Below are 17,066 nucleotides of genomic sequence, written 5' to 3'. Positions count from 1 at the left end.
CACTGCAAAGTGAATTTTATAAAGGTAACCTGGGTGGCCTGGGACCTCTAACCCCGGAAAGGCCTTGGTGGAGCTGGGGCCTCAGGGCACAGGCTGTCTTGGGGAATTTTTCATCTCTCCTGTTGTGCCAGCAGACGTGCAATGCTAGGGGCTCCCTAGGCCCAGCCACACTTTTCTCGCTTGGACCAGGGCCACGGTTCCTCCTGGCCCCCTTCCTTCCACCCTCAGCCCCCTATGGTCTGTCCTCCCTGCAGCAGCCAGAGGGGCCCTTTTAAAACATGAGTCATCGTCCTACAATATGGATGAAACTTGAAGACATTATGCTGGATGAGATAAGCCAGATACAAAAGCACAAATAATGTGTGATTCCATTCGTATGGAGCACCTAGAGCAGTCAAAGTCACAGCCACCGGAAGTAGAACGGTGGCTGCCAGGCGCCCCGCGGAGGAAGGGATGGGGAGCGATTGCTTAGTGGGTACAGAATTTCAGTGTGGGAAGATGAGAAATTTCCGGAAATATATAAGATGATGGTGGCACAACGTTGTGAATGTACTTAATGCCACTGAATTAGACTCCTATAAATGGTTAAGCGGGTAAATTTTATGTTGTGTGTGTTATTACCACAACTGGAAAAAAAAAGGAAGTCATGTCATAATTTGAGCAAAATCCCCTGACAGCTTCCACCTTGAATAAAAGCATTCTTACACAGTCTGCACTCCCACCACACCCGTCATGTGCACACGTGCGTGCACATGTGCACACACACACGCGCACACACGCGCACCCCGTCCTCGTCCCTTCCTCCCTCACTGCCCTGTGGCCACAGTGGCTTTCCTTCTCTCTCCATTGCCTTCTGCTCGGACCCCTCTCCCCAGACCCTTCCACCACCCACCCAGTCACTCTCTACGTATCCCATTTTCTTCAAAATTTTTATTACTGTCTGTAGTGAGCTTGCTCGCTATTGTTTTACTTGTTTATTTTCTGTTCACCACACTCTCCTCATCATTCCTGACCCCAGAAAAGCAAAAGCCTGGCCCGTCTTGCTCAGGGCTGTAGCCTGGTGCCTGGAAGTGCTGCCTGGCACCCAGCAAAGGCCTAGGAGCATTCACGGGATAAATGAACAGATTGGCCTGAGGCAAAAAAAAAATGGGGAAGAATCTGTTTCCCTTTTCAACTGCCTTGACTGGAGCCCTTCCAACACCTTCTCTTCCTCCTAGATTCCCTCTTGCCCTTGAAAATCCGATGCACTTAAAATGGCCTTAAAGCGTCACACTCCTCAAGGAATCTTTGCATTCAATTAAGATCAAAACCTTGATCTTAACAATAAGATCGAGATACGCTGAGAGATTAGATTCCAATTGTGTGATGTCATGTGGTACCTCTCTGTACCACCTGTCGCTGGTAGAGGACATTATGGAGAGGTGGGTCGGGGTCCTTCTCATATCCTGTAAGTCAACTGGGTTGTAGTCAGATATAAAGCTAGTAGTGATTTGAGGTAAAATTAAAACGACCCTGCCTTGAAAGCTTCATCTAAGCTCTCTGCAAAAAAAAAAAAAAAAAAAGAAGAAGAAGCAAAGGGCAGACTGGAGCAGGAATCTATACACCTGTGATCCAGGTGAGAGCCACCTAGTTCTCAGCATTTCCCCCAAGGAAATGTATTTAGCTTCCGTTTCTACTACTGACCTGGTTACTCATCCACTTAGGACCAGAGAATAGATTTTTGTAGCCATAGGAGATGAAAAGAATTAGAACATCGGCTGTGCTTCTGGTGTCGAAAGAGAATCTGCAAGCAGGTGTAGCCATCACCTGTGGGGCCTGTCTGCCTCCCTCCGAGACATTCGTTGTGTTGCCAGCATTGGATTTGTTGGCAGGTATCTCCAAGGGAAAATCTGACTCCAGCTTCAGATTAAACTTAAGAGCCCGGACAGTATTTGTACTCCTTTTCCCCATTTCTACATGATGTGAGAGCTCACTTTTTGCTTCAGCTGCAAGACGCTGCTGTGCCTCTCCCTCCCTCCCATTTTTATTACAGACTTGGAATGAGGCAGCCTATCCACCAGAATAGGGCTTGGAAATGCCACTCAATTTTATTGGTTTCCAAATACGGATTCTGTTTTGGCTGAAAATAGTACTAGGATTTTTGATTTATGGAGTAATGCCTTCTGTTCTGTCGTAGAGATTTTTAGGGCAGCTGGGTAACTGGGAGATTTGGGAAAAAATCCACTCTAGAGAATTGGAGCGCCCTCTGCTGTTCTCCCTGTGGTACTGTATATACCCACAGGCTGAGGTGAGGTGAGGTGAGCTGAGCCAGTCTTAGACTTAGAAGGATTCAGTGTGAATATGGGTTGCATAAGGTTCCTGCAGGTTGGATGAACAGATCTAGTTTTGGGATTAAAAAATAACAGAATAAACTGAAAATTGATTGGTTTACAGAGTAGCCTCCTTGATTAGTTTACAAACGACTGTCTAGTTCCTTTAGGGAAAAAATTATATGAATTACATTTCTTTTAAATTACAATAGTCAGAGCCACAATGAGAGCCGGGGGACATCACATCAGTTCCACAGGAGGGGCGTTCAGGGCCACCACGCTATTCCATTGATGTGTAAGAACCGAGGCTTTCCTTCCTTACACCACATGCAGAAAAAAATAGGGAAAAAAATATACCTTACACACACACACACGCACAAAAAGTATCAAGTGTTGGTTATTGAGTTAGTTGCAAATTGTAACTAAAGAGTTAGCTATTACTTTTTATTAAAAAATTAAAGGTGTGATTTTGAAGGAAAAAGGATAAAACCCAGAACTATATGTTGTATAGAATTATCTTTATGCTTCTTTCTCTTTTCTATGTTTTCCCCCCTCTTAATATCTGTAATAAGTTGACCCCAAAATACTACACGGACAACTCTCATTTGAATCCTAGGCAAAATACTGGAGCACTAATGCCCGTGAGATTGAAGGTGTGGTATTGGACAAGAATGGAAAGGCAGTGCATCGGCTGTTTGGGAAATGGCACGAAAGCATCTACTGTGGTGGCTCCTCCTCGTCCGCCTGTGTCTGGAGAGCAAGTTAGTACCCTGGTCAATCAGCCCTGGGCAGAGAGTGGGGGCATGGCCCGAGGAACCGCAGATGGGCGGGCATCAGTGCCCATCAGTGTCTGCCGCCTGCTTTGAACTATGTTCGAGCTATTGGCCCTTCTTCCCTTCACCTAATCATAGCTCAGGCTCATTCTCTTGCTTATCAACAAGACCTCAGTTGGGCCTTAGGGCCTGTGTCCTTAATCCCAGAACAAAGCCATTGCTAATCCATGGTCACACTATCTTCCAATCAACGCACATCATTCCCATGCCTATATTGGGCACTAAGGAATATTGGTAAAGTTCAAGAAGTCATTCTAGAATAAGACAGAGAAAAACGTTACTGGCAAAGCATGTGACCTGAAGGTTCTATAAGAGTAGGTCTCCCCCAGATTCACCTAATACCACGAGCCACTCTGATCTATCCTGTCATTCCGGAAGGATGCTGAGCCCTTGAAGCAGCAATGAGAAGAACAAGGGAAGCCAAACCTTCATAACATGTCCACAGAACATTTTAAGACTTTAGATCATCTTCTAATCTGATAAATCTGTTTCCAAGTCATGGTCATGTTATCAAACCTTTGTTCTGAGAGACCACTGTTAGGATGCTTTAGACTGATCAAAAAAAAAGAAAAAAAAGAAATGAGAAAACTATTCTAATAGTGGCTTAAACCATTAAGATATGGACTAATACTTAAGGGAGGAGGTGGGTGGTCCAAGTTAGTACCCTGGTCAATCAGCCCTGGGCAGAGAATGGGGGCATGGCCCGAGGAACCGCAGATGGGCGGGCATCAGTGCCCATCAGTGTCTGCCGCCTGCTTTGAACTATGTTCGAGCTATTGGCCCTTCTTCCCTTCACCTAATCATAGCTCAGGCTCATTCTCTTGCTTATCAACAAGACCTCAGTTGAGCCTTAGGGCCTGTGTCCTTAATCCCAGAACAAAGCCATTGCTAATCCATGGTCACACTATCTTCCAATCAACGCACATCATTCCCATGCCTATATTGGGCACTAAGGAATATTGGTAAAGTTCAAGAAGTCATTCTAGAATAAGACAGAGAAAAACGTTACTGGCAAAGCATGTGACCTGAAGGTTCTACAAGAGTAGGTCTCCCCCAGATTCACCTAATACCACGAGCCACTCTGATCTATCCTGTCATTCCGGAAGGATGCTGAGCCCTTGAAGCAGCAATGAGGAGAAGAACAAGGGAAGCCAAACCTTCATAACATGTCCACAGAACATTTTAAGACTTTAGATCATCTTCTAATCTGATAAATCTGTTTCCAAGTCACGGTCATGTTATCAAACCTTTGTTCTGAGAGACCACTGTTAGGATGCTTTAGACTGATCAAAAAAAAAGAAAAAAAAGAAATGAGAAAACTATTCTAATAGTGGCTTAAACCATTAAGATATGGACTAATACTTAAGGGAGGAGGTGGGTGGTCCAAGGGTTGTTGGCAGGTAACTTACCTGTGTCAAGAGCACTGATCCGTGAGAGCACATCCTGTCACTCCCAGTCTGGCAGCGATGCGTCCCCTCGGGGATGCGCAACAGTTGTCATGATTCAATGTCACATCTCCATGTGACAGTTCACCCAGCAGGGAGAAGGGAAGACAAAAGAGCTTTCTTCGCTTTTGCCTCTCTTTTCTCAGGAATGAAATATTTCCTACGATCCCCTTGCAAACGTATATCTTTACATTTTGCCAGCCTGAAGTGGGTCCAAACCCATCCGTGCACCAATCCCAGATAACTGGGTAGGTAGGAGCGATTCAGGTGGGTTTAGGTTCTTCCCCTAGGGAGGGCACAATGCCACCTGACCAGAGCAGTTTCCCATTGGCAAGTAAGAAAGGGAGATGACGTAGAGGAGGCAACCAACAATGTTTCTTCCAACGAGTTGCAGCCACATCCTCCTCCATCACAGAGCTTGCCTTGAAGCTAGCATGCATTGGCACAGTAACCATCTTCTTAGCATCAGAGGTTGGAGGCATGCGTGAGATTCTGTGAGTGACACACACTCTCCTTTGCTTAAAGTTCGTATCCAATCTTTCTGGATGTTAAAGAAGTACCTTGATAAAAAAAAAAAACACTGTATAAGGTGTTATTCTTATTGTCATTGTTATTCGCTGAGTTTATATCTCTGCCTTGGCTGTGAGCACCCCTGGCCCATCTTCAAGAAAAACTGCTATCTTCGCTCTGGTGGACAGAGATTGGGGTGGGTTTTTGCAGGCACATTAGGAAGCTTGGCTATTAGTTCCATGTTTATGACACACAGAGAATTAGACCTAGAACTTGACAGAGGGACTTCTGAAGATTCAACAAGTGGTCTGTAACAAAGTTTGTGGAAAGCGCTTGTGTTTGATTATGTGAGCTCAGGCTAGGAGTGAATTTATTAGTCTACATCTGATTTATCCAATATGTAAATTTAGATATTTTTAGCTGGAATTCAAGTTAAGGCAATACACCCACATTAATCTGCTTGGGCTGCTGTAACAAAATACCACAGACTGAGTGGTTTAAACAACAGAAATTTACTTTCTCACGGTTCCAGAGGCTGAGAAATCAAAGATCAAGGTCCTAGAAAATCTGAGTTTCAGTGAGGGATCTCTTCCTGGTTTGTAGACAGCCTCCAGATCTGGACTCCACATTTCTGGCCACATTTAACTTCCTCGGAGGCCCCATCTCCAAATATAGCCACATTGAAGGATAGAGCGTCAATGTATGAATTTTGGGAGGACACGAATATTCAGTCCATAACATTCTGCCCCCTGGTCTCCCAAATTTATGTCCTTCTTACATGCAAAATATATTTTTTTCCATCCTCACAGCCCCAAAAGTCTTAACTCATTTCAGCATCAGCTCTAAAGTCCAAAGTCTCATCACAATGTCATCTAAATCAGGTGTGGGTAAGACATGAGGTGTGATACATCCTTTCTAGCTGTGAGCCCACGAAACCAAAATGTGCTTCCCAAATTCAGTGGTGGGACAGGCCTAGGACAGACATTCCAAAAACGAGAAAGGAAAGAAGGAAGAGGTGACAGGCCCAAGCAAGCCTAAAACTAGCAAGGAAAATGCCATTTGATCTTAAGGCTCCAGAGTAATCCTCTTTGGTTCAATGCCCAGCCTTCTGGGCCCACTGAGGCAGTGGCCCTGCCCCCATAGTCCCCACCCACAGCAGGTGGTGGCAGCTTGGCATGTTGAGGCTGCAGCAGTGGCCTCACCCTTTGAAAGGTAGAGGCAGCCTTGCCCCCTGGGTCTGTGTAGTCCGGGCCTGTGGTGGGAGTGGCAGCCTGATGATCTCTGAGACATCTTCACTTTCAGTCGTTCCTCTCTTTTCTTGAAGGGTAACACATGTTCACAGCCAGATAGCTCTACGGTCCCATCCTGTAAAATACCAATGGTCCAACAGTCTGTTTTCTCTGCCCCTTTGGTTCTAGATGGCAGTGTTTCTGCCAGTGCAATCCATCTCTATTCCTGGCCTCTGCTGAGATGGTCTTAAATTAAAATATGTGCGATTTGAAGAAGCAAGAGTTAGTGAAAAGAAGGGCAGGTAGGAAGAAAAGAGTAACATTTATTGACTACTTGCTAGAGGTTTGGCACTATTTTAGGTACTAGACAGAGTTTCAGAATTTAACATCTCTTACGTGAAAAATTCTCGAGAGTGACAGTCTTGTTAGTCAGGAGAAATAGACCTAAAGTTCTTTTTATCATCTTTATTTGTGTAATAAATTATTTTTATAGCTGAAACAGGATAGAAACTTCACAGTGTTTTATAAATTCACTGTATGACTACACAAAGGAGGCCTTACCCTTGTAGGCAGAAGAAAACTTATAGAGGAGAAAATTTATGGGGAACTATTCAGTTCTTATTTGCTAGCCAGACTCTTTTGATAGAATTGGAAGAGTTTAGAGCTGAGAGAGAAAAATTATAGCTGGTCTGAGATGAAAAAGGTGAAGGAATTAAAATGTAATGTAAATGAAATGCAAGTTAGGGATGAATGATCTCTTTTTCTTTTAGATCCCATGCCGAAAGGCTACGAGCAATACTATGGCTTCACGCAGTTTGCACTAGAATTAAATGACATCGATCCGTTGTGTGTGTCTTCATTACCACCTACCGACACCCGATTTAGGCCAGACCAAAGGTAAGGATTTCTTAAAGCTCTTTATCTCTAGAGATGTAAAATTTTTTATAAAAATTCCTATTAACAGCTCCCAGGCCACCAGAGGAGCCTAAAAGAGAGAGATAATGTTACCAGGAGTAGAGGTCCAAGGGGACTTTAAGCAATTATCTGGAAGGAATGGAGCCCAATTTAGATCTATGTGTGGCATGACTTTTATTCATCAGTAGAGCCCCAGTTCTATTGAAATATCAAAAAAGCATTTATTTCTCAGAGTTTAACTACATACAATAGAGATTGTCTATTTGAAAGAGGAAAAAACATCTGGCTCCCCTGACCCCTCGAATTTAAATTATTTTGATGCCCTGAGATATAATATCTGATTCTTTGTTTGCTGCTAACAAGCCATGTGGCAGATGATAAGCCTTTTCATCTTTCCCAGCCTCAGTTTCCAACTCTGTAAAATAGAAAGAATAATCTCTTCCCTAAGGTCTTTCTAATAAGACTCAAAACCTAGAAGGGGAAAAAAAGGTAAAATTTGACTTTATTTAAAAAAAAAAAAAACATGTACAATACCACCCTTCTTCATGGCAAAGTAAATAAAATATATACCCAGAGTCGAAAGATAAATGACAAACTGAGAAATCTTTATTTGCAACTCTTTTTATAAATTGGTTCTAGAAATTAAGGTCAATGCATTAAAAAAAAAAATGGACATAGAAAAATGGATATTTCACAAAATAAGAAAGGCAGATATCCCTTAAACATATGAAAAGATGCTCCATCTCACTCAAATAAATGCAGATTTTTTAAGCCACATTGACATATCGTTTGTTTGAGGTGCCCGAGACTATGGGAAAAGGCAGTCTAAGAACATTGCTGGTGGGAATCTAAATTGCTGTAATCCCATAAAGGGCAGTTTGGTTATATCCATATTACAGATTCACCCTTTAACTCAGCAATTTCACTTCTAGAAATTCCTCCTTACAGACTTTACTAACCCACATGCAAAATGACAGGTAAACATGGTCATCATAGCATTATTATAACATTTAAAAAGTGGGAACATCTCAAATGTCTAACAGTAGGCAATTGTTTAAATAAATTCAGGTATATCCACACAGTTGAATATTATACCACTATTAAAAAATGAAATGCCTGTATGTTACCAAGAAAGATCTCCAAGATACATTGTTAAATAAAAAGTAAAACAAAACAAGAAACCAAGGAATAGACACTATGTGTCACGTGCTACCATTTATGTTTTAAAAACAGAGGGAGGGGTAAGGCTATATGTTAACGTTTGTTTATATACATACCAAGAATCTCTAGAGGAATGCACTGGAAACTAACTACCAGTGCATTACCCGTGGTGAGAACGTGAAAATGGGCGGGATGGGGAGCAAACGGTACAACTGGAGACAAGGATGAGAGGGAGACTTTACCCCAGGTTCCTTTTTAAAGACATGATTTCTTGTACCATGTATATATCACCAATTCAAAATATCTCCCCTAACTACCTCGAAATATGGCTCTAAGGCATGGAGGAGGGATCATATGTCTAGAGAAGCATTTGGAATATCCAGTTTGGACACATGGCAATATCAGCAGTGATGACTGTTATATTTTCACGGAATTCATAGTCTTTTTTTTTTTTTTTACCCTCCACGCCTCAGGTTTCTGGAAGAAGGGAACTTAGAAGAAGCTGAAACCCAAAAGCAGAGGATTGAACAGCTACAGAGAGAAAGGCGGCGGGTCTTGGAGGAAAGCAGCGTGGAGCACCAGCCTCGGTTTTTCAGGTGCGTGCCCCTGGTGGGTCCTGGCGACACCCGATGGTTCCGGTTTCTCGTCACATGACGAGAGTGAACAGGTGTGTCCCCTCCCCAAGTAAGAGCGGTCTGGATATTTCTCCTCTTTAGAGTGGCCTGCTGTCTGAGGGCCCGACTTTCTGTGGATGCCTGGCTCTAGACTGTCCCTTGGCCTGTCCCCTGTGGCAGTGGTGTCTTCCTTTTTTTGGCATCTTTCATGCTTTCCCAGCTGCCCCTCAGAACCTCGCCCCAGGAGTGGGCAGAGGAACTGCTCAGTTAGTGCTTGTGGCAGAAGCAATGAGACCACCCTAACCTGACTCCCAGTACCAGGCCAGCTTGCTAAATCCGTGTCTGAACTTGGTCACCGACCTGGGTCTATTTTACACAGCGACAGAGATAATTAATGGTCACCCCACCGGCCACCCAAATGGGAAGTCCAAGTAGTCCGATTTTGACCTGCAGAAAAGCCTATACACTTTGGCTTGGGTTTAGAACATTTATTGTTTGTTTTAAAATGCCTTGCCAAGAAAGTCTTGTTAAAAATAGACTTGAAGCTGTAGAAGGGGCATCATAGAGCATCAGCCCTTCACCACTCTCTTATTTTAATTGAGAAGAAATGAAGCCCCAGGGAACAGAGAGGCGAAGGACCCAGTGGAAGGTTCTAGATCGGGGCCTGGTTCTTTGACTACCAGGCCAGGGCTCTGTATGGTTTTAGGGGTTTTGTTATTTATTTATTTCTTTAAAATTAACATTAAAACAGGCACATGTAAGAGAACATTTTGATAATTGCCACATAGGAGGGTGATTGGGAGGGTGGGTGAAGGGGAAGAGGATTAGAGGTATAAATCGGCAGTTACAAAATAGTCACTGGGATGAAAAGTATGCATAAGGAACAGACTCAACAATATTGTAATAACTATGTATGGTGTTGGCTGGGTACTAGACTTATCAGGGGGATCACTTTGAAAGTTATATAAGTGTCTAATCACCATGTCATACATCTGAAACTTATATAGTATTGTATGCCAACTGTAATTGAAAAATAAAAAATATTTTTTAAATATATTAAAATTTTTTCAAAAAGAATTTTTAAAAAGGCACATGCTGAAATTGCTTAGGGAAATTTTTTGTTTGACATGGTTTCTTAGTGGGCAACAGAAACACTTCTGGGAGGAATTAATTACCACTTTATCACAGCAGCAATAAAGTATGTGTTCCAAAACAGCAAAACAACAAGTAATGTTTTCTCCCCAAAATATAATGCTTTTTTCCCTGGAGTTCATGTGGATTTTGCCAGATCCCTTCTGATCATTTCCACAAACTCAGGATGTGAGCTATTGAAGAGCAGTTGGCTCATTTCATCTCAACATGTTCATAACTTTGTTTAAATATTTTAAAAATAAGACCTTAAATTATTTTTTGAAAAAGGCAAGGGATAGATAGATACACGGAGAGATTAACAGCCTTTACAACTGATTTACTGATCAACTGATAGGTATACACATATACCCTTAAGTAAGTCGACTCTTTTTTCCCCCTATAAATCATCTAGTGTCATTTTTTAAATAAGGAAAATCTACATTTATGAACATGTCCACTACAGTATTTTTTAGGATCATTAAAAATTATGGGTAACCAAACTGTCTCAAGGACTAGGTAAGGAGATCCGGCAAATTGATGTAACATGAAGGCATCAAAAATGGCTTCATGAAGTCGGTGGAGCGCCATGGGAGACAAACGAGCCTTTACATGCAAAATGTGAAATGCCGTCTAGGTTGTTGCCGCAAGCATCTGCGAATCCTTTTGGAATAGAAAGGGACTGAAAGCAGCTGTAGCTGGGTGCCCGTGGCTCTTTTTCCTTTTGATTGTCTATGAAATTGTCAGAGTATTGGAGGTGGCCAACAAAAAGTTGGAGAGAAGGCAAGTTTCTCATCAGGAGGGGCCCCAGCAGGGAGATGATGGAGAGGCATGGGGGGCTCGGATGTTTCCACTGACGTCACTGAGGAGCAATAAAAAACATCACTGGGAATTTCAAGTGAGAGCTACAGCTGGGGTGGAATCGAGCCTCTTTGTCTCATGGTAAAATACCCAGTGTGCAGATTGGCTCATTTTAAACACATCCCTTTACTGGAATAGGGAAAAAGTAGGCGGGGGGCGGGGGGGGGGGCGGAAATCGGTGTTCCTGGAAGTGTGGAGAAACAGGCACTCTCCACTTTTGCTTTGAAAACAGATGGCAGTATCAGTCACAATTACAAATTACCAATACGCATATCGGTTGATAGGAACAGCCTGAGCCACCTGGTCGATTTTAGCTTTTACGTAGTTATACCCAGGGAAGTGGCTGTCTTCTCACAGAAGCACCGTTTTTGGCAGCTTCCAATTTTGAGAAGTCAAAGTGAGAATAAACGGAGTGGTTTTCAGGCTTCCAAGTTCCCTCGCAGCTCCAGCACTGGGTCATTAGGGAAACTGCGTGCAAGCTCGAATGATGGTGGGATGGGGGGCACCGGGGAGGGAGAAAGAGAGAGAGAGACTAATACTGTGTTTTCAAGAGCCTTCAGGAAATTCTTTCTTCTTTCACAGGAAATCAGATGATGATTCCTGGGTGAGCAACGGCACCTATTTGGAACTTAGGAAAGATCTTGGTTTTTCCAAATTGGACCATCCTGTCTTGTGGTGAAAAAGGAAAAAAAAAAAAAGATGCATCCTTTTATTTCTTCTGCGTTTGCTTTCTGAAGCCACAAACCTGCATCTCTATATTTAGAAGATATTATCTAGAATGATCACTTGTGCTTAGCTTAGCGTTGTATTTAAGTATATATTTTCCTCGGTGGGTTTCTTTACAATTTCAGAGGTTATCACAATTGTTTATATGAATGTAGAACACCTTGATATTTCTTTTTATACATAAACTATTTAATAAAAATGAAAGATTAAATGTTAATGTGTGGGTTGAAAAAGAAGCTTTAACACTAATTTTCCAAAGGCTAGGGAAATGCAAATTTATGCCTTATAAAATTATGTTGGAGGAAGAAAATCCACCTCTCCCCAGTGCATTAAGAAATAAGAATACCCAGGGTTACTCGCCCACATACTTGTAAGCTACCCAAGTTTAATTTGGTAGCTCAGATCTCTTTTTGCCTCAGACAGCTCTTGAATTGCTCATACGAAACAATTCTGCTGGTGCTGGAGTCTGAAGAATATTTGCATTTGCATTTTGGTGGTTGAGAGGATGGTATAAGTTCAGCAGAATGTATGTTTTTATATAAGATGCATATGGCACCTTCTTGAAGAGGAAGCATTTGAGCTCATCCCTCCCTATAGTTTTATTGCCTTATGGGCACAATCGTACCCTGTTACTCAGAGAAATTGCCGTGAATCCAAGAAATCCCTATTAATTAAATGTCATCATGAAATCCCAGAGAGGCAGTAGGTAATTTCTCCTGGGTGAGAGCTGAATCCCACCTCGTTTGATCACATCTCTGTTGAGTGTGGAAAGTCCCAGTTTCGTGTAAAACGTGAGCACATTACACAAGCAGTTTGACTTTGTAAAAGTTTAGCAAAATAACTGTTTTAAAATACTGTTTTGGTATTTCCTACCTCTTAATAAGCACTGTATTTTAGATCTCGTGTAAAAAGTTTGACCATCTGCCTTATAGACAAACATAGAGAATTGATGTTCTTTCTTCGTGCTGTGTTCTGATAAAGCTTTAAGTGTCTTATCCCTTTCCTACACTTTTTTCTTACTTGCATCAGTCTTTTGGGAGTTTTGCAGCCGTCTTGAATAACACAGATTATGACTACAAAAAGGGGAAACTTTGTCTTTTTAAATGTGTCATTTCAAATTACAATATAAGAATGTGTGCGGTAGTTAAATTGTGTTATCAAAGCAATTCCAACTTCTGCCCAGATTACATTAAAACCAAAGCCTAATTTTTAAGCCTTTTACTCTAATATCCCTAAAAATTCTATGGAGTATCAAATAAAATGGTATAGTATAAGGATTTCTCTCAAAAACATTTTTAGATATTTAAATAGATTCGGAGCATATAGAAGGTTATGAATAAAAAGTAGAATAAATAACAGAAAAAAAGAATGCATGATTTTTCAGTGTCACACCAAATAACCAGTAGGACAGGATTGCATTTTCAAAACGGAAAGTTGTTTAAAGAGGATCAGTAGCATATTTTGGAATCTGCAAGTGACTGTCATTTTAAAAACAAAAATTGGCTCATTAAATATTGCGTTCATCCATTCCATTTTATCAAGATGTCAAGATGAATGCAATGTGAATATCATTCCCATTTCTAAACAATTAAATGACACAGTCAAATTCCTTGGTTTGTGCTTTGTTCTTTTCTTTTCAAGCATGTATCCAAATTTTGCTCACAGACAGGAAGAAGCAGACTGTAGATTTAAGGGTACTCAAGGGGAAAACAAATCTAGTTTTCACAATGTGAAGGGGAATGCAGAATTTTAGTAATATTGACTATTAAATAGGCCTGCTCCAGAAGCTGGCTCAAAAAACAAACAAAAAACAAAAAGTACAACCCAGACAGATGCAGCTCTGTCACGCAGCATTTGGAATTTCTTTGTCTCAATGCTATTATTTCAATTGATATTTTGCTTTATTTTGGAATCACAAGGCTGAATGAACCGAATATCATCTTTGTTACTATCTTATTTGAGATGGGGAGGATGCGGGGGATTAGAATATGATACAGAACTGTATGCAAATTTTAAAATCTGCTAGTCGTTACCAGCATCTATAAAGAGCTTTTCTGACATTTGAACAGCTTGGTGATGCAGCCTGATATAATCTTAAAATTACCTTGAAAGGGAAATGGCTTCTTTTCTCCTTCAGTCCCCATTTTCGAAAGCACCTTCCCACTAATTTGTAACTGAATGGCATTTTATATCTCTAAGATGAAGAAAACAGAAACACCCTATTGTTTGGGAAGAAATGAGGGAAAATCTAATTTTCTGGATTTTGAATCCCTCGATTAACTAATGCTAATCTCTGTACCATTTGAGATAACATGTTTTAACCTCCATTTTATTCCTAACAGTCCATCCCAAATTTGTGGTGAATGACACAGGTCTTCTTGGAAGTGAGACTTTGTGCGGTCCACCACAAGCCGTGGCCGCTACTCCAAGATGCAGATCTGTCTGAAGAAGAGCGGATCACTTCCTTCCCCGGGCTCCAAAGCCTGGATTAGTATTTCCCTGTGTCAGATGTATTAATCAAGTCTCAGTGCAGCTTTTCTGTGCAGTTCACCTGCGGGAAGCCAGGCTGGTGCTGGTACTAATTACACAGAGTTCACTTTAGGACAACAGTCGAGCTCTCTATCAGGCCCCCAGAATGCCCCAGTAAGCTCTGCAGTCTCCATGTGCTTCCTGTGGGACACTTGAAGAGAAAAAAATATACAAACCAATTTTTTAAATGTTTACTTCTTTGGGGCTGCTGCTTTTCTCATACTCTACTTTTAATTCCTTCCCATAAATCCTTTGCTTGGGCTTCAAGCATTGTCTTTCATCTGTATTTTCCAGATTTATGATGAGGTGTCTTGTTCTACTATTAACAATGTCAAGCCTAAAAGAGAAATAATAAACTACAAAGTTTTTATTTGGCGGTTGCACCTTGCCGTGGGTCTTCTACACATTCCCTAAGTCATTTATGCCTTCCGGCTATCGTAGAATTTCCTCAGACCTTTTAGTTATGAGTAGAAGCAATAAGAAGTTGTTCTTATGATCTTAGGAATAATACAGTTCCAATGTATTGACACCATTTATGTGAATGTCTTTCATTTTGATATTAACATTGGCATAAATCTATTTTTGCTACCAGATGATAGCTATTTTCACGTGCTCGATTCTTTTCTGTGTTATATTAATCTGTTACTTAGTGTTAGTCTTTATTTTTCTGTGTTGGAAATATGTATCATAAGTATCTGCAAATCATGACAGTCTGAAATGCAAACCGTATTCTGAGACTGGTTTTGGGGAATGCGATGATCAGAAGTTGCTCATTTATTTTCTTCGTGGTGATTTTATCTTCCTCTGTTACCCTCAGAGGATAGTATTTTTTTAATGGCTCTTTGTAAATCTTCCATCTAACCATTTACAAGATTATTTTCTGTTTAAATCCCACCCTTTCACCCACCCCCCTCTGCCTCTCCCAAAAGCTTCCCCAAAAGACTAATTTGTTTATCCCCCTCATGCAGCTAGTTGACTGAATAAATAACATGGAAAAGACCACCTTTGTCTTTGTTTTTAGTTAATGTGTAAATGTGGCTGCCAAAATTGGAGAAAGCAAGACTTTGACATAGGCTATTTTGAGGAAGAAACACACCAGGTTACCCTCGATTAAATAATATCCTGGGACATAAAGAAACTTGGAAACCATAAGTCGCCATACTTTTGTTCCCAATATTTTTAAGGTATACTACAAACGTAGGTCCCCCAGCCCTTAGCACTAAGGACCTGGCACAGCCAGAACCCCAGACAGTCCCCAAGGAGCCCCATCTGTTATCCCAGCATGCTGTGGAAATAGCATTACTTTCTGTGTTTCCCAATATGAAGAAGGAAAATTCTGACTATTCATACCAACCTAATGGCCCTTACAAAGAACTGACTCATAGAATTTCCTAAGTTGTGTCTTTTGCAATGCCATAGACACTTTGCCTTCACTAAAGTTACATTCGATTCAGTTGATATATTTATGATGTTACACAATGCACAGGATTACAGTTACACATATAAAGTCACATCTCTGCATCCCTAAAAACACGAGAGACAACCAAAAGCAGTTCATGAAAATTGATTGGATTCTGGCTTAAAAGAAAAGAAAACTAAGCTATAAAAGACACTTTGCGGACAATTAGTGAAACTTGCATATAAACATAATGAAATGATTGCTAATTTTCATATCCGCATTGTGATATTGCCCGTTCATGTGAATCAAATCTGCCGTCAAAGGAGGACCATTATCCAGCTTTATTCAAAATAATATGTTATGAACACTGAAGGAGATCTTAAAAGGCAATCTCAGAATATTTTAACACGTTGGCCATCACTGGAATAGGTATTAAAGCATCCTAAGGTGTCGATTTTGAGAAGGCAATAAAATTTGGAGGCACAACTTCCAAACCATTAGTTTACAAACTCAGTCATATTATCTTCGAGTCTTACCAGTGAATACCAGCATTAATATAGCTAATGCCATCAGTGACCAGCAAATCAGGACATCACTGTCCTAGCTGACCAGTCAAGGTTGTCTTATCACAGATGTAGTAGTTGGAAAGAGATTCCAGCCTCAAGTGGAGCTCAAGAGACTTAAATGAAGGGTCTGCTAGTGAAGACACTAGGTTTCAGGTGCACTAGTACCAGCCAGAAGTCGTCCCTGGCCCTGGAGGGAAGGGCAGCTGCAGTCGGGGGGTGGGTCCTGCGGCTTCTGCCAGAAAGTCCAGACCAAAGTAAGAACTCGCTGGGCCCTGGGCGGGGGGTGGGCCCAAGAAAACAGAAAAACAAGCACCTGGACCTTCCGTTCACCAGAATAGTTCAGTCTCAGCTTCCAGAGGAATTTATGGTAAATAAACTTATAGTAAGTGAATAAGCTTGATAGCCTTTTTAAAATTTATCTATCTATCTATCTATCTATCTATCTATCTATCATCTATCTATTTATTTATTTATTTGGAGTGGTTAGGATTTGTTCAATTATTTTGGCTCCAGTTATTTTACCAAGGATGAATTGGGATTAACCGTGCTTTTTAAAAATCTTTTGTTTCTCCATGGTATTATTGCTGTTACAACATTTTTAATGAACTAAGGGTGGCCTCTTTTTTAGTAAATGCTGTAATTTAAACAGATACCAGACTGGGAAAGACATATCAACTTTAGAAGTGAATCTCAAATTTGGCTACTATCCTGGGGGTGATTTTACACACGCACACGCACACGCACACGCACACACACACGCACACACAGTTTCCCCAGGTGGCTCAAACCCGGACGGCCCCACATATTCTGTTGACCAGCATTTGTTCTACACTGAGCTGAG

General features: G+C 41.3%; 1 protein-coding gene and 1 long non-coding RNA gene across 2 annotated transcripts in view; both read left to right on the top strand.

Annotated features, from left to right (window-relative positions):
• Positions 1–15,258, top strand: part of OSBPL3 (oxysterol binding protein like 3) — an 82,997-nt gene extending 67,739 nt beyond the window's left edge. The window contains exons 16-19 of the mRNA XM_023531532.1: positions 2,926–3,070; positions 7,097–7,223; positions 8,876–8,998; positions 11,588–15,258. Coding sequence (XP_023387300.1) covers positions 2,926–3,070; positions 7,097–7,223; positions 8,876–8,998; positions 11,588–11,684 — 492 coding nt within the window. The 3' untranslated portion in view covers positions 11,685–15,258. The remainder of the gene's footprint in view (positions 1–2,925; positions 3,071–7,096; positions 7,224–8,875; positions 8,999–11,587) is intronic.
• LOC111740863 lies at positions 3,553–5,206 on the top strand. Its single transcript, XR_002780782.1, has 2 exons — positions 3,553–3,785; positions 4,517–5,206. It is a non-coding gene; the product is annotated as an uncharacterized LOC111740863 (long non-coding RNA).
• Positions 15,259–17,066: the final 1,808 nt, after the last annotated feature.

Source organism: Pteropus vampyrus, unplaced genomic scaffold, assembly GCF_000151845.1.
Source record: "Pteropus vampyrus isolate Shadow unplaced genomic scaffold, Pvam_2.0 Scaffold69, whole genome shotgun sequence".
Lineage (NCBI taxonomy): Eukaryota > Metazoa > Chordata > Mammalia > Chiroptera > Pteropodidae > Pteropus > Pteropus vampyrus.
This window is presented reverse-complemented; position numbering and strand designations above follow the sequence as displayed.